At 40.2% G+C, this 23297-nt stretch overlaps 1 protein-coding gene across 1 annotated transcript in view; it reads left to right on the top strand.

Moving 5' to 3' along the window:
- The window catches only part of HSD17B3 (hydroxysteroid 17-beta dehydrogenase 3), a 149591-nt gene that overhangs the window by 100375 nt on the left and 25919 nt on the right, over positions 1 to 23297 (top strand). Inside the window, exons 6-9 of the mRNA XM_077474804.1 lie at positions 5260 to 5295; positions 12907 to 12941; positions 16630 to 16711; positions 19632 to 19697. Coding sequence (XP_077330930.1) covers positions 5260 to 5295; positions 12907 to 12941; positions 16630 to 16711; positions 19632 to 19697 — 219 coding nt within the window. The remainder of the gene's footprint in view (positions 1 to 5259; positions 5296 to 12906; positions 12942 to 16629; positions 16712 to 19631; positions 19698 to 23297) is intronic.

The following is a 23297-nucleotide window of genomic DNA, read 5'->3' on the forward strand; positions in this document are numbered from 1 at the left end:
TCACATAGTTTGTAGATGTTATAATTTTTGCGCAAACCAATCAATATATGCTTATTGGGATTTTTACCAAAAATATGTAGCAGAATACATATTGGTCATACTGATGAAGAAATTAGATTTTTTTTTTATTTTTTTTTTACTGGGAATATTTTATAACAGAAAGTAAAAAATATTGTTTTTTTTTTTTTTAAATTGTCCATCTTTTTTGTTTATAACGCAAAAAATAAAAACCACAGGGTGATCAAATACCACCAAAAAAAAGCTCTATTTGTGGGGAAAAAAGGACATCAATTTTATTTGGGTACAGTGTTGCACAACTGCGCAATTGTTAGTTAAAGCAACGCAGTGCAATATGGTAAAAAATGGCCTGGTCAGGAAGGGGGTAAAACCTTCCGGAGTTGAAGTGGTTAATGCAAATCACAGCCAAATTGTGGTAAAAAGGCGGTAAACTGCACTACATGCTTTTCTACAGCTTCTCCATTGAAGTCTATTGAGCCAAAAAAAGCAAAAAAGCACAGTTTTGCATTAAAAAAAAGTCCCTGACTCTTTCCAAAAATGCAGAGGCACAAAAATGCATTGATGTAAACATGTTCCATAGGAACCCATGTTACAAAAAAAGTCCTGCATTTCTGCAAAAGGCAAAACGCATGAAAAAAACGCATTGGTATGAATGAAGCCTAACTAACTGAGCCATTCCAAAAATAGGTGTATTTATTTTTGTATCATGTGACATTGCAATTGCACACAAATAGACTCAATTCATTAAAATGTATAATCTCTGAAGACAACTGACTGTTAAGATTGCTTTGGGGATTTTTTTCCTACATCATCATTATGGACTGTATTGTGTAAATCAGTATCATTAAATCTGTTTTAATTACAAGACACTAGGAAAAAAAATTAAATCTTGGAAGCAAATAATTACGCAAAGCAATACTATTGCTCCTTCAGAGCCTTTGTCAACACTTGAGATTCATAGAAGTCTAGTGAAAAAAAATATTTTTCTTTTTCTTTTTCTTTCTTTCTTTCTTTCTTTCTTTCTTTCTTTCTTTCTTTCTTTCTTTCTTTCTTTCTTTCTTTCTTTTCTTTTCTTTTCTTTTCTTTTCTTTTTTTTTTTTTTTTTACAGTAAATACCTTTATTTTTAATGAAAGCCTATATATATACAATTTATTTATTTCATTGCTAGAAGTAGGCAATACTGCTTCAATGGGTGCATTCTAACAGGCTTTATGCCTGTATTGTATTCTTTCTACAAAGTACAGTAATGTAGTTATGCTTTGAGACATCTACTTCTAGCAGAGAATAAGTCTGACCTTTCTGTCTGACATTTTGTAAAAAATGTGTGATATAAGTCAATGATAACGTACAGACTTGATTGCTTAGTGAACAATAGTTTGGTGACATATAACGGCATAATTCTATTTACTGCTATTGAACTAAATGAGAAAGACAGAGACAATAGGAAGAGTGCTGCAGTTTTTCATTTTTTTGCTTCATGTGTCAGCCTAACAGCAGTGTCCACAGCAATTTGAGCGCGGCATAAAGGTCAACTTTTTTTATGCTTCAAATGTGGTAAAGGAGAGAAAACTGAGAATACGAGGTGTGTCTATTAAATAACGAGACTGATTAAATAACAAATTTTTATTTACAGTATATGTATTACAAATGTAATGCTTGTCCCCTTCAATATATTCTCTATTTGCATTAATACATTGCTGCAGTCTTGTTTTCCACTGGTGGAAGGCATGGAGAAAATCTATTTCTTTCAGCTGTTTCAACACATGCACCGTTTACTTTTTTACAGAATCAACTGACTCAAAACGTGTCCCTTTAAGCACTGATTTAACTTTTGGGAATTCATTCTCACGTCCCTCGCTGAATCATTTTTTGCCACTCAAACACACGCGCATGAGACAGGCCATCATTCCCATAAGCTGTAAGAAGCATTTAAAAACATTCTGTTGGTGTTTTGTCCAATTTTACAAAAAAAAATCTAATTGACACATTGTTCAACTTTTAAACTTTTAAACTTTTAAACTTTCAGCACACTACAGAAACCACAACCAAACTAAATGGTGACTAATAATAAACTGAACGTCATCGAGTGTTGCTGCTTGTCATACAGGTTCAAACATGTTCAAGGTCACCACGTATGCAGTTATAACTGGTTCTGACTGCTTTGTTTACTAGGTGGGATCACAGTCTCGTTATTTAACAGACACACAATGTACACCTGTGTGCACAGTCTTGGACTCTGCTCTTCCCTGCTTCTGGCCTGTGTGCAGAATAAGAATCACTTTACAATTTAACTCGCTACCACCCTTGATTATATTTTATCTCTGCCTCATAATATCTTAATGCAGAGATATGTATTTTTAAACAGTTAACATTACCAGATGTGAAGAAATAGATACAGTATGATTAACAAAGATAATTTAATTCTTACTTTTTTTGACATGACTATTGCAAATTTCAGATAACTAGCTATCAGATGTTGTAGTTTTTCAAGCTAAGATATGTATTGTAGCCATTCTGCATGCTGTTAAAATGCAACATGCAGACTCCCAGCCCTGTGATCCAGTGATGACAATTTTCTGGCTTTAATAGCGCCCAGTGCTATGCCTCATGAGCATACTACTCTAGACTCACAGGAGGACGCTGCAGAGAGTAGAGCCTCATCATTATGTGGCCCCACTCCCTGCATCATTTAGGATTTGTTTATCGCCAACGGAAGAAGAAGATAAAGAGTATCCTTGATGTCATGCAACCAGACCACAGATTGCAGAAAAAAAGGTATGTATATATGTTTTGTCTCAGCAGTACACACATACTGTTAACAGGTCACCATCTTTATTAATCACACTAACTTCCTGCTCCAACTCATCATACTAGTTCTTAAAGCAGAAATTTTCTTAAAATGGCAATACACAAAAATGAACAAATACATAACATTCTTCCACCCAGTTACAAAACTCAGTAACATTATAGAGTACATAGTCAGGTACCTAGATCGAGTTTTGGTGCATTCTGAACTCTGCCCAGTTCATGAGCATGGAAGCTGTTATCCGGGCTTCCAGTTGTTTTTGATGGTAGTGTGGTAGGACTGGATGCACCATTCCAAGTAAATCGATTAGGAGTAGTGTCATGCTTGACCAAGGGATCTTGAACAGGTACTATCCTGCTCACATGCCAAATTGATCCATCCTCCAGCCTATAGGGTACTGGTGCCAATTGGCTGTGGATTTGTGCAGGATTAGATAGACGGGGGTACCTCCCCATTCTAGTTTGCCGGTTTAGAGGTTCTGCTACTTTATTTGTTTGCTTCAATCATGTGAGCGACCTGTGGATGGTATTGTGGTGTTAAGATGTGCTTTGTTCCCTTTGATTTAAAGAAAGTCTCAAACTTTCTTGAAATAGATTGTGAACCATTTTCGGTAATTATTTATAGTGATAATCCCCACCTGGGAAACCATCCCTCCAAGGCAGTGATGACAACTTTAGTGGTCATGACTCCTGCTGTAGCCACCTCTGCCCATTTCTAGTGCAAGTAATTTCTCCACATGGATCCACTTGGAATGTATGCCATGGACCTTTTGGGAAATGTCTGACTTGTAATGGAGCAGCTGTTTTCCTCTTATTTTTGACACTGAGCAAGCAGGGTTCACAACTGAGAACTAAAGTTTCTTTTTGGTTGTCCAAACTAGGCCACCACACTGTTTCTCTGCAAAGTTGTTTTGTCCATATCACACCTAGATGAGGCTTTTTAAAACTGGTTGTCTCAGTGTAGATGGAAATACTGCTATGTGTGCTCTTAAAAGGCAAACACCTTTCCAAAATGACAACTCAGTTCTTACTTGGTAGTATGGCTGAAGACATTCTGGCAGATGGTCACTCACCATGTAAGTAGGTCAGTGTTTCTTGAATCACTGGATCATTCTGAGATGCAGTCACCAGGTTCTGTGGTATAACTGTGAAAACTGTTGGATTGTATTGCTCTACTTTTTAGTCTTCCTGTCCCTCTTCTGGATTGAGGACAACACAGGACAAATCTGCTACTTTTAGTTTCCTGGCCTATTGCAAATGTCAAAGTTTTAATGAAACAGCCTGTCTGGCCATCTATGCTGTATATACGAAGAGGAGGATGGCTGGGCCCCAACACTGACAGAATTAAAGTTAGGACTTGGTGAACAGTAAACTTTCTTCTATAGCAATGCTGTATACAGGCCTAGGTCGACAAGGCCCTAAGAAAGAGTCCCCGCTGGCTGTTAGTGTAGCACCAGTCTTATGGGGTGGACTGGGCTCAGAGGCAAGTTAGTCTAGTGCCCCCATAAAGCGGCCACACTGCTTCCGGTATGCGGATGGCATTCCGCAACTGTGGGGGGGGGGGGGGGCTGCTTCTAATTTTAACTGTTCTAGCATCCTGGACCACAAACCTTCCTCACCGTGCTATTTTCTGCTGCACCATTGGCATGGTTATATCTTCTTAGTCCTCTCCATAAAATTATCAGAAATTTGTGCTTAAAGTAGAACTATTTTCATTTTGGATAGAGTAACGGAGGGTGATAGCTCCTGTCAGTTTATTTTTTACCATCCCTGTCCCAACAGGAAGTGAGAGGAAATCTATGCAAATTAAGGGAATCCATTGCCCCCTCCCCCCCAAACTAGTGGAACTAGTGTCCCCACTCCAAAACTTCAGGGCAGGTCTTAAACAGCAAGGGGTTTGGCCTTGACAGGAAGGGTTGGTTCATATTTAAATTAGGGGGTACCTGAGTTTAGTCAGGCCCAGGGCAGCACAAAACCTAAATACACTACTGTTATATAGAAAAAGTGATACCACCATTCACTTGCCCATGACTTCCCACACAGTGGTAGACATGCTACAGGCCTCTGCTAGGTCTCATAATTTATAGGTTGACAGAGACCCACAATGTGTCTGTCCATGCGTGGGATCTCATGCTGAAACACTGCCTCCTGTAATGTGATGTAGAAATACCAGAAGGCAGTAGGACAGCAGGACAGCAGGAGAGAGGATGGGGTACAGAGGCAGAAGAGAGGAAGTGCTCTTCATAGGTGAAGGTCTGTTTTAATATTTGTCTATAAGATTTCTCCTGATCTTTTACTGATTTTAAAAAAGGAAAACATTTTTTGTAAAAATTTACATTTTTATTATTAATCATATTAAAGCAATGGTATACAAAAATGTGGCAATTAAAATATTAGTCAAAATTTGTAACAATTCTCCTCTTGCCTTCATCTAGAATCTGATTAACTGCAATGTGATTTCTGCTGTTAAGGTATGGATATTGGTAGTAGTTGTAGCAACTGAGTTAATATAGAATAAATTAACAACATGACTACTATTTAGAAAACTGATTTGTGAATAAATTTATATTTGCCACTAGAATGTAAGAGGGCTAGAGAATACGTTATTCTTATAATATTGGTAAAGATCAGACTGGAAACTTCAATATGATCTTAAGGACTTGTTATTTAGTTGTTTGCTGTGGTGTGCTTTTAATCATTATTAGCTGCATGACATTTTTGATAATCAGTAAAGACATTTTAGATGTTTTTTCCGGTGAGAGTTGTCACCGTCTGCCTTTGGAACTACAGTGGCGAGGTCTCTTTTGGGTGTTCCCTGCCTACCTTTGTGTGATTCCACACCTCCTATGACATTCTCCATGATTTCAATAAATGTAAAAAATGCTACAGACCAAGTTAGACTCCCATTAACTTTTGTGGTCGGCATGCATAAAAAAACATAGATTTTGGTAACAGATGCCCTGAGAGATGTAACAAACCAGTACATGGTTATTCTCTTTAGCGTCTGTGAAAAGTAAAATATCAAATGTGGATAAATTCAGACTTAAACAAAGGCTGATCTACAGCCCAATCATACAAAAAAAAAGAATGGAAACAAAAAGGAATTCCCAAAGAATTCTTCAAAGAGGAAATAGCTGGTATTAAAGATACATCATTTTATTAGGAAACTTCACATAACACTAACAATGGATAAATCTAATAGTACTAATAAACCTCCACCATGTACATCTAAAAATTTGACAATTGTCTTAAGGACACAGGTGGACACTACAATCAGACACACAGACCTCACAGACACCACACACCATGTGTTTCTCTATATTAGATCCCAGTTTGATTAAATTAATAAAAGAAAGGATAATAGCAGCACAGCAATTTCACTGAGTGGTCAAAATAAGATGTAGTAAAATGCACAAAGTTCATGCATGTGGGCTCCAATCAAAGGACTTGCAAAGTTAAGAGTACCCACTTGTAAATGGCCATAGTGGTCAGTCTATAGTGATAAATAAGGCTAATATTTCCTACCCTCTGCATTGTATGTCAATATATGTGATATCCTTTCCAGCATTGAGAAATTGAAAAGTAGGTGATATTCAATAAATAGTTAATATATGACACTTAAGTGCATTTCTAGCTCTGCCTTACCCCCCCCCCCCCCAATGGAGATACTGCGTGTTTATTGTTTGTTCTTTGTTTATTTTTTGCTTTTGCTAAATGCATTTTCGTTTGGCTTTTTTTGTATAGTTGATTATTTATGATTGATTGTGGCATGCTTGCACTCCAGGGCCACCCTTCCCTCATATTGTAGAAAAAGGGGAAAGGTCTGGAGTCCCCAGTAACCCACTTCCATCCCTGTAACATATAATAAAACAAAAGGATTTGCCCCGGGATTTTAAGTGAAGTGGCTACCGTTTCTGTCAGTAAACAAAACAGTAGTAAATACAATATATGGTTTATTCAAATAAAATTGTTTACATGCATAGATATCACCAACAATTGCCAATTTAAAAAAGATACATAAACAAGGAATACTGATACATTGATGTAATAGCAGTCATAATACATGGGCATCATCATACCACCCGAAGCATTTTGCGAGATCCAGCTCGCTCTTCAGGGGTGGATGTGCGTAACAATGTGCCTAGGATGAAAAGGTATATATTTGGCACAGTATGAATTATAAAGGCATGGGGTAGGGGGGTTATAGGTGCCCATACTTGCCACTGAGCTTGACCATGGCTACAGGTGTGCAGCTCCAAGACGGCGGCAGCAGGTGCCTCACCAGGGAGCTGAGGGGGGTGGAGTCAGATGGGACCCCACCAGGGGCCAAACGGAGAGCAGGCATGGCATGAATATAGTGATGTACCCTAGAGACCTCGTTAGTCCATAAAGAGTATAGGCGGTGAACATAACTATGTTTGTCAGGCATCTAAAGTAATGAAGTAGAATCAATAAATATTAGCATAAAGATATGTATATATATATATATGAATGAAAGGCCTGGGCCAAAGATGGTAGGGACATGGAGATGGTTAGAAACATAGGATAGCAGAGGTATATTAACAAGTGACAAGATAGGAAAGGAGAAAGAGGAGAGAGACATGGACTGTGATAGTGTAATGGTAGTATACTGATGTATCCCTAGAGACCTTGTTAGTCCATAAAAAGTATAGGCTATAAACATGAGTATGTTTGTCAGGCATCTGAAGTAGTAAAGTAAAATCAACGAGTATTGGCATAAAGATATGTATACATAAGTAAAAGGCCTGGGCCAAAGATGGTAGGGACATGGAGATGGTGGAAAACATAGGATATCAGAGGGATACTAGCAAGTGACAAGGTGAAAAAGAGAGAGGAGAGAGAGGTGGACTGTGATTGTGTGGTGAAATCTGTGATGTCAGAAAACAAAAATAAATATAAAATTAAGTAAAAATAAGTGCTCAAAAAATGAACTGTGTGTAAGATATGCAAGTATGCCTAAATATAGTGGGTATCAAAAGGTGAATTAAGTACCTGAATATGGTGAATGTCTTAACTATAAGGCCGCGTACACACGCGGGGACTGTTCGCTCAACTTTGTCCGCTGAACAGTGTTTCGGCGGACAGTCCGCTCGTGTGTGGGCTTCAGCGGACAGTTTCAGCGGACAGTCTGACGAACAAAGTTTTTCGGAAATTCCGAAAAACTGTCCGCTGAAACTTGGTTTGAGCGGACAGTCCGCCCGTGTGTAGGCTTGTTCGTCAAACTAAGTCTCGCGCATGCTCAGAAAGAATTTACACGCTGAAGGTTGCATTGCAGTGTATAGGACGTCGTTTTCTAGTCCCGTCGTACGTGCCGTTCACGTCATCGCGCACGGTTTCAGCGGACTGTTCGTTCGTCGTGTATGGGCAAGTCCGTCCATGCTAATTTTGAGCGGACTGTCCGCTGAAACTGTTTGACGAACAAAGTTGAGCGAACAGTCCCCCCGTGTACGCGGCCTAAGAGTAATGAATCACAGCAAGCAACCTCCACAGCTGTGTGTGTCCTCGGTGAAGAGTGAAATTGAAATCCCAGCCATGCCTGACCTCCAATTTAACCCCGGAAGAGCCCAGGAGGCTCTGCCACCAACATCATGTGTGGATGGCTGACATGTGAGCGCAGGAAGCAAATGCAGGCACTCCCCCAAACCATCAGATGATGTAGTGCGTCCAACTGCGCCGAAGTCCACAAAATCGCAGATGCCACGCCTCTGGCGCCTGAATATGGCGCCGATGTGTAGGTGTCCTCATCCGGCCAAAAACAGATAGGGACAGCGGGAGACACAGAAAAGCCTCTCTTTATACACATCGCAGCTCCCATTGTGAGACAGAAAACGCTAATGCCAAGCAAAGAATCGCACAAGGAGCCAGGGTATACAACAATACTGGGATAAAAAACGTGTTGGAGTTGGAGAATGAATAGCTGGTATAGCATCAAAGTGTAATGGTTGTTTATACATTTAGACACTGGTGGGGGTGACAACAGACCAGGTTTGGGCTAGTGGTGTCTTCCACCTGGGTTCAATATAGAAAAAGGGGAAAGGTCTGGTGTCCCCAGTAACCCACTTCCATCTCTGTAACATATAATAAAATGAAGGATTCACCCCAGGACTTTATATGAAGTGGGTACCGTTTCCGTCAGTAAATAAAACAGTAGTAAATACAGTATATGGTTTATTCAAGTAAAATTGTTTACATGCATAGAATCACCAATAACTGCCAATTTAAAAAAGATGCATAAACAAGGAATATCAATACATTGATGTAATAGCAGTCATAGTACACGGCATCATACTACCTGACACGTTTCACGAGTTCCAGCTCGCTCTTCAGGGGTGGATGTGTATAACAATGTGCATAGGATGAAAAAGTATATATTTGACAATAAGGTACAGTAATAATTATGAAGACACAAGGTAAGGAGGGGGTTATAGGTTCCCATACTCAACACTGAGCTTGACCATGGCTACAGGTGTGGGGCTCCAAGAGGGTGGCAGAAGGTGCCTCACCAGGGAGCTGAGAGGGCAGAGTCAGATGGGATCCCGCCAGGGGCCAAACAGAGAGCAGGCAACTGCCGGTGACTCCAATTGCTGGATCTCACCGATATTTAAAGACGTGTGGCAGACGTCCGCGCATGCTCTGATGAAACGCGTATGACGAGTGAAACACATCAGCATGACCGTTCATGTTCTGTGATGTGAGGACAAGTTGTGTCCACCCACTAGACAACTCTCCAGATGACGCTCCGTTTCTCGCTGGAGATCCAGCAAGAGATCTTGAAGAGTAACCCGGCAACAATAAAGCAATCACGTACAGCATTGTTTGCCTCCTGGATACGCTGACTATTGAAGCAAGGGTCCCCTCTATGCCCTGTGATCTGGATTTAGCCCTGAGATGACTGCATTATCTATTCCTGATCCAGGACCTGGATAAGTCTGACTCAGGATGACGGAGGAAGCAGTGAGATATATCTGACTTACTGGCAAGGGATTTACACATTCATACACTCACCTGTAGTGGATAGAACCCAATAGCCCTTCTTCAGCTGCTAAATCCAATTAGGCTGTATATATATATATATATATATATATATATATATATATATATATATATTGTGTTACCCCTCAGAGGGAACCATCCCGTGTTTATTGAGTGTCTTGTTTACTTGAACCTAACCCCTGGAGAAATGTATGCACCTTGGGGTTTATTTACATAGCCAGTTCTCTCTCAGAGGGAATAACCCTGCTTTCACTGAATGCTCAGTTTATATGAATACAAACCTGGGAGAAAATCTGGTACTCAATGATGCCAAGTGGGTACTATTAACTTTGCAAGTCCTTTGATTGGAGCCCACATGCATGAACTTTGTGCATTTTACTACATCCTATTTTGACTGCTCAGTGAAATTGCTGTGCTGCTATTATCCTTTCTTTTATTAATTTAATCAAACTGGGATTAAACAGGGTGTGGAGTCTGTGAGACCTGTATGTCTGATTGTGGTTGCCACTTGTGTCCTTAAGACAATTGTCAAATTTTTAGATGTACATGGTGGAGGTTTATTAGTACTATTAGATTTATCTATTGTAAGGCCGCGTACACACGGGCGGACTTTATGGCCTACTTAGTCCGTCGAAACACATTTCAGCGGACAGTCCGCTCATGTGTGGGCTTCAGCGGACTTTTTCAGCGTGCAGTCTGGCGTACTAAGTATTTCGGATCCGCTCGTCAGTAGGCTAGTTCGAGGGACTAAGAATGGCGCATGCTCAGAAAGGATTTACACGGCGGAAGGTTGCATTGCTGTGTATTGGACTTCCTATTTCTAGTCCCGTCGTACGTGCTGTACACGTCATCGCGCAAGCTTTCGACGGACTGTTTGTGCATCCGTGTGTGGTCAAGTCCGTTCATTCGAAAGTATGACGGACTGTCCGTCGGATTGTATGACGGACTAAGTAGGCCATACAGTCCGCCCGTGTGTACGCGGCCTTAGTGTTATGTGAAGTTTCCTAATAAAACAATGTTGTTTAATACCAGCTATTTTCTCTTTGAAGAATTCTTTGAAAAATCTGTTTTGTTCCTGTTCTTTTTGTGTATGCCTAATTAATTCAGAGGAATACAACCATATGGTTGATTACCTTTGTATCCTTGGGGTGATGGTATGCCCAGCTTCAGTTGGGATTTATTAACTTGAGAAATCCCCCTCCAGCTTGGTCTATGTGGATGCAGTCAGAATGTCAATTTTATGCTTGTTTTTTTTTATTACAAACTGTTAATCAACCTAAGTGCCTCTAAATGAGAAATGCATAGGTACACTACTAAACAGGGGTCCACCACCCACAAATCAGTTAAAAGGTCACCATGGGCTGATCATGTAACATCAGTGCTGTTTAAAAGATCCCCCTCAGTGATGTCACATATTCTCTAGCTGAATCATCTTGGCTATATTACATCTCAACATGGATTGAAACAGATTGTTTGCAGATGTTTCTTAGGAAATGGGTGTACCTTATTCTAATTTTAAAATGTTTTCTAGTATGGGATTAAGTATCAATGAAATCAGAAGATCATGTTGACATGGTACTGGATTGTAAGCCAGCTTTTACAGAAAATGTATTTTTACTCATAAGTGTTTTATTTCATTTGCATCTAGTGGATTGGAAGTATGTTGCCAACTTTCAGCCAAGTATTCAAAGAATTGTTCTGATGATGTGTATTGCATATATAAAAGGAAATAAATGTTTTAAATAGTTGATTGCTCTTTGTAAGGGTTCATGTGAGAACAGCTATGCAATAAAAGTCCTAATAGTCATATATGAAGTGGCAACCAATTAAATTACCTATGTCGTGTTAGAGAAGTTTATAAAATAGAAGCATCTATTGATTGGATTATATGTGTATGACATTATTATCAGATTGCATCTGAAAAATGAAATAACTATTGATTTCTCTGGACATTACCAAAATATAGATGTTCTGAAAGCTCCACCTTTGTTTCCCATGGCTACCCAACCCCAAATCGCAGTGGAAAGATGAAAAAAAGTCTGTGGGAAAAAAAGTTAGTTAATCTACTTACCTTATCCCAGCTTCCACCCACAATGTCTAAACTAGGGTGACATTCCTTTCTTTCCTTACGAGACCCCAGGCACTGCATGGCAACATCTTTTTGTGAGATTTTGGATACACAGCAATGTCTGAAATCTCACCAGGAAGGATAGTGCTATCATCTTCCAGTGGGAGCCATGAGTGGAAATCAGGGTAAGGTACATATATTAACTTTTTCACTGTCTTTTTTTCAATTATTTGGGGTTTTTTGCATTGGGCGAAAGCTATGACAAAATAGCAGAGGTCCGCTTTTAATGTTTTTTTATTCCAAGTCTCCCCCATATATCACATCACTTGTAAAAGTCAGACATATTGGGATTGTTAATGCTTTCACCATGTAGTAACACTGGGCTACAAAACAACATGTAGCAAGACAGAAAGACCAATCTAATCTGTTCAGCTCCTGGGCAGATATCTGGACCTAGGCTGTCACTGACAACGGTATTTTCAGCACCAACTGGATCTGAGGCAGCCACTAAAAACCAAACAATCATTAAAGGAAGAGCTGCAGTATACAAGGCACTGTAATCTGAAGTGATTCTTGTGTACTCAAATACAGACCTGGCAAGCCACCCTTTGGATTCAATTCAGTTGTTAGCCTTTCTGTTCACCTGTTCATTGACAAACCTGTTTCAGTTCAGCTGCGCTGAGCCATTCTGCAATTTGTGACTTCACTGAACAATTCTAAAATGCTATCATTTTACAAATCCAGAATACAATTAGAGAGTTGACTTATTTGGACAAAAAGCATTTTATACAATATAATTCTTGACCAAGGGTGAAACAACCACCATAGCAGCCCATGCAGCTGCTATGAGGCCCAAGAACAAGAGCTCAGTAAGGGCCAGTAAGGTATTTAAAAGTCACTTTTCAGTATCCTTTGCATTAATCTCAATAGAATTATTGAATCAGAAAAGTCACTTTTCATTTATTAATAATACATCAGCATACACTTTATTTTTGTTTAGATGACAAGAATAATATTGAAACAAATGGAAGAAAGGTGAGACCTATTTTGTGTACCAGCTGTTAGCATATCTTTGTAAATTATGCATATCCACTTAAGAACCAGGCCTCTTTTTCAGATTTGGCATTTACATGTTTAAAACTTTTTTTTTTGCTAGAAAATTACTTAGAACCCCCAAAAATTATATTTAGTTTTTTTTCTAACACCCTAGAGAATAAAATGGCGGTCATTGCAATAATTTTTTTTACACCATATTTGCTTAGCGGTCTTACAAGCGCACTTCTTTTGGAACAAATGCACTTTTTTGAATTAAAAAATAAGACAAAATTGTGAATATATAATATTGTGAAATATAATGTTACGCTGAGTAAATTGATACCCAACATGTCATGCTTCAAAATTGCGCCTGCTCGTGGAATGGCATCAAACTTTTACCCTCAAAAATCTCCATAAGCGTGATTTAAAAAATTCTACAGGTTGCATGTTTTGTGATACAGAGGAAGTCTAGGGCTAGAATTATTCCTCTCGCTCTACTGATCGCGGCGATACCTCACATGTGTGGTTTGACCGCCGTTTTCATATGCGGGTGCTACTCACGTATGCGTTCGCTTCTGTGCGCGAGATCATCGGGACGGGGTGTTTTAAAAAAGTTTATTTTTTTCTTATTTATTTTACTTGATTTTATTTATTTTTACACTTTAAAAAATAAATAAATAAATGGATCACTTTTATTCCTATTACAAGGAATGTAAACATCCCTTGTAATAGAAAAAAGCATGACAGGTCCTCTTAAATATGAGATCTGGGGTTAAAAAGTCCTCAGATCTCATATTTGGACTCTTAAATGCAATAAAAAAAAATGTCATTTGAAAAAGTGACATTGAAAAAAATATACCTTTTAAGAGGTATGGGCAGAAGTGATGTTTTGACGTCGCTTCCGCCCTCCTATGGTATAGAGATGAGTGGGGGCCCAATCGCCTCCACCGCTACCGATGGCTCTGGTAAGCAGCAGAGGGCGCAGGAGACCGGCGGGAGGGGGGTGGCACCTTTCCCGCCGCCGATAACGGTGATCTTGCAGAGACCAACGTTATCGTACACACAGGACCGCCTCCTGTAAAGAGGGATATCTCGGTTGTGGGAGCAGCTGCTGCTGTTACCGAGATATCCCTCTTCAAAGTAACGACGTATATGTACATGAGGCGTTCCTTAAGTAGATAATAAACATACACAACAATGTCGTTAGTTTGAAAAATGTTTGATATTTTGTTGCAATTAAAATCTCCACTGGTTAATTTTATGATTTACAATGATATTTTCATGTTATTCTTCTTTTGCTTCCCCTGTTGTCCTCATTTGTACTCCCCTTCACTGTTATCTTCAACTCAATTCTTTTACCTGTATGTCTGTCCCTGCTCTCCTGCGCTGTGGCTATTTGGCTATTCTTTCTCTTGGATTTTTTTTTTACAAATATGTTTATTAAGAAGCTTTTGTACAAAACAGTAAGTGCATGGGAATGATCAGAATAATAATTAGAGTGCAACAAGACCATTTAAAAACAGTCAGAGGGCACATAAAAGGGAACAAGCAATGCCAACTTAGAAACAGTGCTACCCACTATATGGAGTACCAGAGATCCTACACGGCATAGGTTTGCAATGGTTAAATAAAGCAGACTATATACATTAGAAGTCCCTCTTTGCGGTGTAGACAAGGTCACCTAGAGCCCAGGGTGAACATGCCAAATTATGCCCCCCACCATAGGATGTATGAGAGTTATGTGTCAGCAAAAATCCACCCCCCCCCAAAAAAAAATGGGCACTAATCTGCATGATTACCCACTAAGCATTCCTCCTCCTCCCAGTTCAAATCTACCCCCCCTGCTGAATTCCCCACTTCCAGCACACATCTCTCCCCCCTGCACCCACTAAATCCCTGCAGCACAAATATTACCCCACCAAAAAATCACTTGTCCTAGCACAAATCATCCACCCCTCAAATCTACCCCCTACTCCAAACCCCCCCCCAGCACAAATGCCCCTCCTAACACAAACACATCCTCAATCATACCCACTGACACATACCCCTCCTCCCCCTACCATATCACCTCTTCTAGCACAAACCCCCCAAATTGACCCTCCTCTTTTCCCACCCCCCTCCCAACACAAACCCCCCAAAAAACAAATCCTACCACACACACACAAATTTCCCCTCCTAGAAAAATTCTTACCCCCTGCGGCCCCCCAAATTCCTCCACTCAACACAAATCCCTTCTCCTCTCAATCTCCTCACAGTGCCCCCCAGCTCACATGATACCACAATGCTCAGGGCAGCCATCCCTCCTGCCCACCCCTTGTCCTGGCCCTGGGTGCAGGTGCAAAACTTGAGAAAAAAAGGGAATGCTCTGACATAAGAGGATAAAGAAAGAAAGAAATGAAAGGGAGAACAAGGATAGGACAGGAATGAACATGGTGGAGAGACCCTGCCAGTAGGACCCCCATTCTGCTAAAACTCGTTTACGTATATTAATTTATAAAGAAACCCTGGACCTGCGGTCTTTATCTCATATGTCCCAATTTCCTCCTCCAATCTCTGATATCTTTCTTACCCTCCTTTAAAAATACAAATTCACTGACCTCCTCTGATTTCTAGGCCTCTGTCCTGCTTATCTTCCGTCATTCCCATATTCAATCTCCAGTTAAAATCCCAACTTTGCCAATTTTCAATTTGCCTTTTTTCTATGCCCTCATCACACCTTTCCTTGCTCTTGTGTTTGTGTTTCCTGCTTTTTGGCTCCACCATCAGCTCTTACCAACCATCATTATGCCATCCTTAAGCTACCATTATCTTCCACATTTTAGCCTCATTTGCCCTTCTTTTCCCCGCTATTAACTTTACCCTCTGCCATCAGCTCCCATTGTCATTGGTGTGTCTGTGACAAATCTAAATTGGACTTTGGCCAAAATATTTTTAGATAGAGTGGTAAAGGATAACAACATTTGTTTTATTGCTACTTGTGTCCATGCTGAGAAAATGTACCCTCACTTCTTAAATTGATGACCACTGTTACTGGGAGAAAAGTGCCAGGAAAGCCAAACTTTTACAGCTGTCATCAGAACAGTGGGGACTTCTTCTATGCCAGCAACATCTGGAACAAAAAGCAAAGATAAATCACCCTAATAAGAGTGAAAAATCAACAGAGGTTCTGACGTATCCCAACTCCTTACTAAGCTAAAACAGCTAAAAATTCATTTAGGATCTTAATATGGGACCCAGGACTCATACTAGTAAGCAATAACTTTATCAGCAGTGAGATCCTGAATGAAACGTTAAATGTGCGCCACAGTGCAAAGTAAGCCAGTAAAATGTTCTGTATTTTTAAGGGTCTCTTGGCTTTTTTTTGTGTAATAGTTAACAAGAATATAACCTATTCTACTGGACTACCTACTTGCCTGTTGAAGTCCTCCATCTTAATAGGCCCAGGGCAGATAACCTGCCTGTGTCATCACTATTTTAATTTTCATACTCAATTTCAGGTACAGTAACAAACCTTCTAAGAACATAGGAATTAATGGAATTTGTTTTTCAATTTGTACTACTTTCTTGAAAAATACAAAGAAAGTGTTTTTTTCCCCCATTTACTACAATTTCACTTGCATTAATATGAAAGCAATAACCACGTAGAAACATGTTCAAAAACAAAACTGAATTGAATTTTTCTTTTCAGAAAAAAAGGTCTTGTGTTGAATATTTCTTCTGCGTTTGGTACATTTCCTTGTCCACTTTATGCACTCTATTCTGCCTCCAAGGTAAGTATATATTGCTGAACTTGCATTCAATTTAAATATTCTAAAATGTCACTAGGCATAGGCAGCAGGCATCTACAGGTGTTCTAGAAGAGATCTAGAAGGTTGAATGGCTTCTGTGATTGAAACCTTAGGCCGCGTACACACGGGCGGATTGTCTGCCCAACTTAGTCCGCTGAACCGTGTTTCAGCGGACAATCCGCTCGTGTGTGGGCTTCAGTGGACTTTTTCAGCGGACAGTCTGACGGACTAAGTCTTTCGGAATTTCCGTAATTTTGTCCGTCCAAACTTGGTTTTGACCGTCCAAACTTGGTTTCAGCGGACAGTCCGCTCGTGTGTAGGCAAGTTGGACGGACTAAGTATGGCACATGCTCAGAAAGGATTTACACGGCCGAAGGTTGCATTGCAGTGTATTGGACGTCGTATTTCTAGTCCCGTCGTACGTGCTGTATACGTCATCGCGCAAGCTTTCAGCGGACTGTCTGTTCATCGTGTGTGGTCAAGTCCGTTCATTCAAAAGTTGAACGGACTGTCTGTCGGATTGTCTGACGAACTTAGTTGGGCAGACAATCCGCCCGTGTGTACGCGGCCTTAGGCAAAATTTTCTTCCACCCTTATGATGGGTGGCCTGATTCAATGAATAATAGAAAAAGCAAGTGGGCAAAATAAAGCACCTCAGGCACAAATGTCTGCTGTGCATGTCTAATGCCAAGTTAAAATATAAAGAGTAAACATGACTTAAAAGCAAAACGCTAATGGACATTTGATACCAGTGAGTGCACAGTAAGTTCCATATAAAGTATACGCTCATGTGCATCGTATAGGGGTGGTGTGATACGATGTTATTGTTTTTCAATTTTTTATAATATATTGAAATGGCATTTCATTTAACTTTATGCAAACAGTGTGTAGTGACCGGTGTTAACATGAATTGTTGCATATTACGCTGCATAAAAATGCAGACTTGCTGCTGAGTCCTAAATAAAGACCTACATTTCCCACTGGGGACATTAGTCATTTTTAATAAAGGACTTGTAAAAAACCTTCTTATGTTTTTATTACACTACACAGTTTTTTTTGGGTGAATGGGTAGGGGTAAAATCAGATCCTGTTCATTAAAAACGCCTGGAAGTTGGATCCGAAGATCTGAAGTTATGCGACTTTTATGTCAGACCAGTGTGAACCAGGCCTGAGAATACTCGGAGACACAGAGCTGTAGAGGGCCTGCAGAGGGGAAGTCCAGCCTGGAGGGCTTGTTGTCCTCCAGTGCAGCGCTGCCATGTGCTTGCTGTTCATTAGGCCTCAGGTGAGCAACCTGAGGGACTGGATGCTGAATCTACAGAGAGCTGACTGAGGAACTGTATGCTGAAGATCTAATCTGGTATCACTGGAGAAAGCTGTTACATAGATGTTGGAAGAAGACAACCAACTTCCCCTGGACATTTTGTGACTACAGACTGGTGTGATAGATCTTAGGGACTTTTAGGCTGCTGCCACCTGTCTTGTGCTAGAGCAGGGTTCTACAAACTTTCTAAACAAAGGGCCAGTTTACTTTCCTTCAGACTTTGGGGGGGGGGGGGGGGCAGACTGTGGCCATTGGGAGTAGAAAAGGTCCCAACATCAGTGGGGAGAAAATAATGTCCCATTGCTTGCTTCAGTGGGAGTAATTGTGCCTCATCATTGTTGATGGTGGGAGCAATTGTACCCCATTGTTGGTGTCATTGAGAGGAATTGTGCACCATTATTGGTGTCATTGGGCCCCATTGTTTATGTCATTCAGAGAAATTGTTCCCCATCATTGGTGTCATTGAGCCACATTGTTGGTCTCATTCGGAGGAATAGTACCCCATCATTTGGTGTCATTGGGCCACATTGTTGGTCTCATATGGAGGAATAGTTCCCTGTCATTGGGTGTTATTGGGCCCCTTTGTCAGTGTCACTGGAAGAAATTGTGCCTCATCATTGGTATTAGTGGGAGGAATTGTGCCCCTTCATTGGTGTCAATTGGGGGAATTATGGCCTCAATGGGCTGGATAAATGCAAGCAAAGGGCTGCATCTGGCCCCCAGGCTGCAGTTTGGAGACCACTGTGCTAGAGAGTGAGCTGTGTATTTGACCAAAGAGAATATCTGCTGGTGTCCTAAAGAGCTTAGTCTATCTAGTTCTTTTGTGAAGGGACTCTGCTCTGGTTGTTCTAAACAAATAAGCCTGCTTTTAACTGCTATTACTACAAAGCCAAACAAGTTCCACAGACAAAGTATACAGTTTGCTAGTGCAAGGACTTCTGCTTCAGCTTTTCAGAAAGGACTGGAGTTTACTGTCCTCAATCTGTACATATAGAAAAATTGGCACTCCTGCGCTTTCACTTTAAATATAATAGTGAATAGTAACTGCCACAAACACTGATAAGCAAAGTTAACGAATATTCATTTGTCTGCTTGTTTTATTTTATGAGCATCTATTTTATGTGCACCATTGTGTCATTTATAGTATTACACTATTTATTCTTCTTATAGAACTCATTATATATTCATATCAATTTATTTATTTTTGATAGTTGACAGCGCAACATGATCACTATTATTTAGATCAATCTGTACAAAGTTCTCTTTTTGGAGTATTGTACTCAATTCCCTCAACCCTATCCTAGTTACTCCAAATATAAAAACAACAAAGAGAACACTCGTAGATTTGTTATTGAGCTAAAGAGTGACTGTGATCATGCGTGCCTGGCTGCGGGGCAATCTACTGAGAAAATAATTTGGGCAATTAGCAGCCACCCCTTTGAGGTAGCGCTACATAAAATGTATGTCCATCTGAAACTCCTTGGCTACTAATACTTATGTTTATATATACTAAAAATTAAATTAATCTGTCATTCGTATAATTATTTATCAGCATCTAACTTTTTATTTTCTCAACAGGCATTTTTAACAACATTTTCTAAAGCTCTACAAGCTGAGTATAAATCCAAAGGAATCATTATACAGGTACCCAGATTTTGTCCAATCTTATTATACAGTAAAATATTACTTTGTTTTGGATCAGAACCAGAACCAAGGTCTGGTATTTTTATACCTGCCCCTGATCAAATTATTGAATATAAAGCATGTACGCGCTGAAGTAACCACTCTGACACTTTTCGTCCAGTGTGAAAATGTCTTTGTTTTGGATCAGAACCATAACCCATGTCTGGTATTTTTATATCTGCCCTTGATCAAATTATTGAATATAAAGCGTGCATGCGCTGAAGTAACCATTCTGACACCTTTGGTCCAGTGTGAAAATTACTTTGTTTTGGATCAGAACCAGAACCAAGGTCTGGTATTTTTATATCTGCCTCTGATCAAATTATTGAATATAAAGTGTGCACGCACTGAAGTAACCACTCTGACACCTTTGATCCAGTTTGAAAATTACTTTCTGATTTATTTCCTCTTTTTCATTGCAATTTATATAATACCAGCTAGACATAAAAAAACAAGCAAGGTTATTACTGTAACAAATGTATGTATGTATGTATGCTTTTAGCTGATTTAGCAAGTTTAGTAATTAATCATAGCTATATTGGGTATTTTGGTAACTTCTTCTTCGAGGCGTTGGATATTGATGTCATGTCTGTCTTGGGTGCAGTTCTCAGAAAAGAGGCACAATAGTTTTATAATTCTCTGCGGTTCGGCTTCAAGATAGTGGGTGGGGGGGGGGGGGGGGGAGCTAGCAGTTATCTGAAGTAGAGTTAAGGATAGAAAGCTATGCAATGACATAATATTACATATTGAAATAGGCATTATAGCATTCTACCTAATACCTTATATGACAACTTTATGTGATACCTTAGTAACATCCATTACAGTTCCCCCCCTTAAAATGTCTATTTTAAATCTGTCCCTCACACTAAAATCCTACTATACCTTGCCCATTCTCATCAGCAACTCTTTTCGGACTGCATTTAGAGAAAGGCAGTGACTAACACACTATCCCTCTCGATACAGCCTGGAGAAGGACAGTCAGGTGCTGTCTGTCCTTATAACCCTATGGTGTTACATCTCGGGGAGGGAGTGTTTGTAATGGAGTGCATTTCATAATCTTCATCTGGTATTTCCTGGTTCACAAACGTGGGAGTGGCTTGGTCAACAGCTTTTTCTACACACTTTTTAAGACAGAGGAGAATACAGCAGGCCATGACAGCCAAAGTCACTAAAATTATGAGGATGGTTATTCCTAAACTTTCTAAATCCGCTAAAAGCATACATATATACATACATTTGTTACAGTAATATGTCGCAATAATATGTTTTGCATACATCTCGCCTTGTTTTTTAATTTTTTTATGTCTAGCCAGTGTTAAATAAATTGCAAGGAAAAAGAGGAAATAAATCAGAAAGTAATTTTCACACTGGATCAAAGGTGTCAGAGTGGTTACTTCAGCACGTGCATGCTTTATATTCAATAATTTGATCAGGGCCAGATATAAAAATACCAGGTTCTGGTTCTGATAAAAAACAATTTGGAAGCTCCGCTTATCAACCTCCTTCCCCCCCTTTGGTGCCACATTTGGCACCTTTTGGGGGAAGGGTGAACAGGTAACTGTTTTTGACAGGTACCTATCCCCACTTCCGAAAAATCTCGCCATGGAGAGATCACTCGGAAGTTCAGCCCCCTTCTCCTTCCCCCCGTTGCCGGGCCATTCAAAAAGTGCAGCGCGCTTCATGCAGGCACAGTAGGCAAATGGCTGTGAAGCCGAAAGGCTTCACTGCAGAGTTCCCCTACTACGAATTGGCGTGGCAGCACCCGAGAGCCGATGGAAACATCAGCTGGGGTGCCAACATCGCTGGATTCCAGTACAGGTAAGTGTTTCCAAAGCTCTACAAGCTGAGTATAAATCCAAAGGAATCATTATACAGGTACCCAGATTTTGTACAATCTTATTATACAATAAAATATTACTTAAAGTGGAGTTCCACCCAAAAGTGGAAGCTCCGCTTATCAACCTCCTCCCCCCTTTAGTGCCACATTTGGCACCTTTTGGGGGGGGAAGGGTGAACGAGTACCTGTTTTTGACAGGTACCCATCCCCACTTCTGAGAGATCTTGCCATGGAGAGATCACTCGGAAGTTCAGCCCCCTCTTCCTACTCCCGCCGCTGGGCCATTCAAAAAGTGCAGGGCGCTTCGCGCAGGCACAGTAAGGAAATGGCTGTGAAGCCGAAAGGTTTCACTGCAGAGTTCCCCTACTACGAATGGCGATGGCAGCACCCGAGAGCCGATGGAAACATCAGCTGGGGTGCGGACATCAATGGATTCCAGTACAGGTAACTGTCCTAATATTAAAAGTCAGCAGCATTTTTTGCTGGGGGGCGGAGCTCCTCTTTAAAGAAATCCCCTGCTAAGTAATATACAGGTTTTATTTATGTAAAACTGATAATCTATATACAGTGGTGTGAAAAAGTGTTTGCCCCCTTCCTCATTTCCTGTTCCTTTGCATGTTTGTCACACTTAAGTGTTTCGGAACATCAAACCAATTTAAACAATAGTCAAGGACAACACAAGTAAACACAAAATGCAATTTGTAAATGAAGGTGTTTATTATTAAAGGTGAAAAAAAATCCAAACCATCATGGCCCTGTGTGAAAAAGTGATTTTCACACCACTGTATTCTGTGGTTCTGTGAGTCTCCTGAGTTCCTCTATGCATTTCTCTGAATCAACAAGACTAATTTGTAAAGCAATAAATGATAGCAAAAGTGTGCCCATTTCATGAACAGGCTTAATACGAAAGGGTGTGTCACAACATTAGTGGAGAGCGCAGAAGTTTGCATTTTTGCAGTTGCAGTGAGGCATGCTTCAATGCAGTGTCAGCAAGGATAGAGGCAGGTAAAGGCAGGGGTCAAGTCCTGGGGAAAAAAGTGTGGGAACTCCCACCCAAGATCCCCTTCCCCACCCAAAAAAAAATGATACGCTCATATGCACAAACGCTTCAAAAGTGGTATTTTTCATCCAATTTTCGTATTGTGTGTATGAAGCTTAACTGTTAGTACATAAAAATAAAAAAAATCCTCAATAAACATAAATACGGTAATTCTCTGAATAATCAGCATTCATTCAGTTGTGCTTCCATGCAAATGTGAACATCATGTTCTGATCTTTATTGGGGAATTTTATTTTGTATATAGAGTGTTTATGTGGTGAGTTTACACTTTTCATTGAACAGAGTTTGGATAACACAGGGTTAAACGGAAAGGTCATAAATGTACTGCACATTATCTGGACAGAATGCTTGGGGAGATAGTGATGTGTTCCTGCTTAGGAGATGTATGTTAGTGTGGGGGGCTGCAAACTCTGCAGGGCTCCAACACACACTCGTTGCTATTCCAACCCTTCACATATTTCGACATAAACTTCCCTCCTGGCATTACATTTTGCCAGGTATTGTGCTCAGCTTACCACCCCAGACTGATGTTCCTCCCTCAGCTCACCTCTCTCCCTGCATGTCCTGTGAGCAGAATAGCTGTACTCCTCCTCTGGTTCTCTCATCATATCGCACTGAAGATAGAGGAGGGGGGGATCCAGCGGGACACAGAGCAAGTATTCAG

The sequence above is a fragment of the Lithobates pipiens genome, unplaced genomic scaffold, assembly GCF_037356315.1.
Source record: "Lithobates pipiens isolate NorthernLeopardFrog02 unplaced genomic scaffold, aLitPip1_a1.2 Scaffold_13, whole genome shotgun sequence".
Lineage (NCBI taxonomy): Eukaryota > Metazoa > Chordata > Amphibia > Anura > Ranidae > Lithobates > Lithobates pipiens.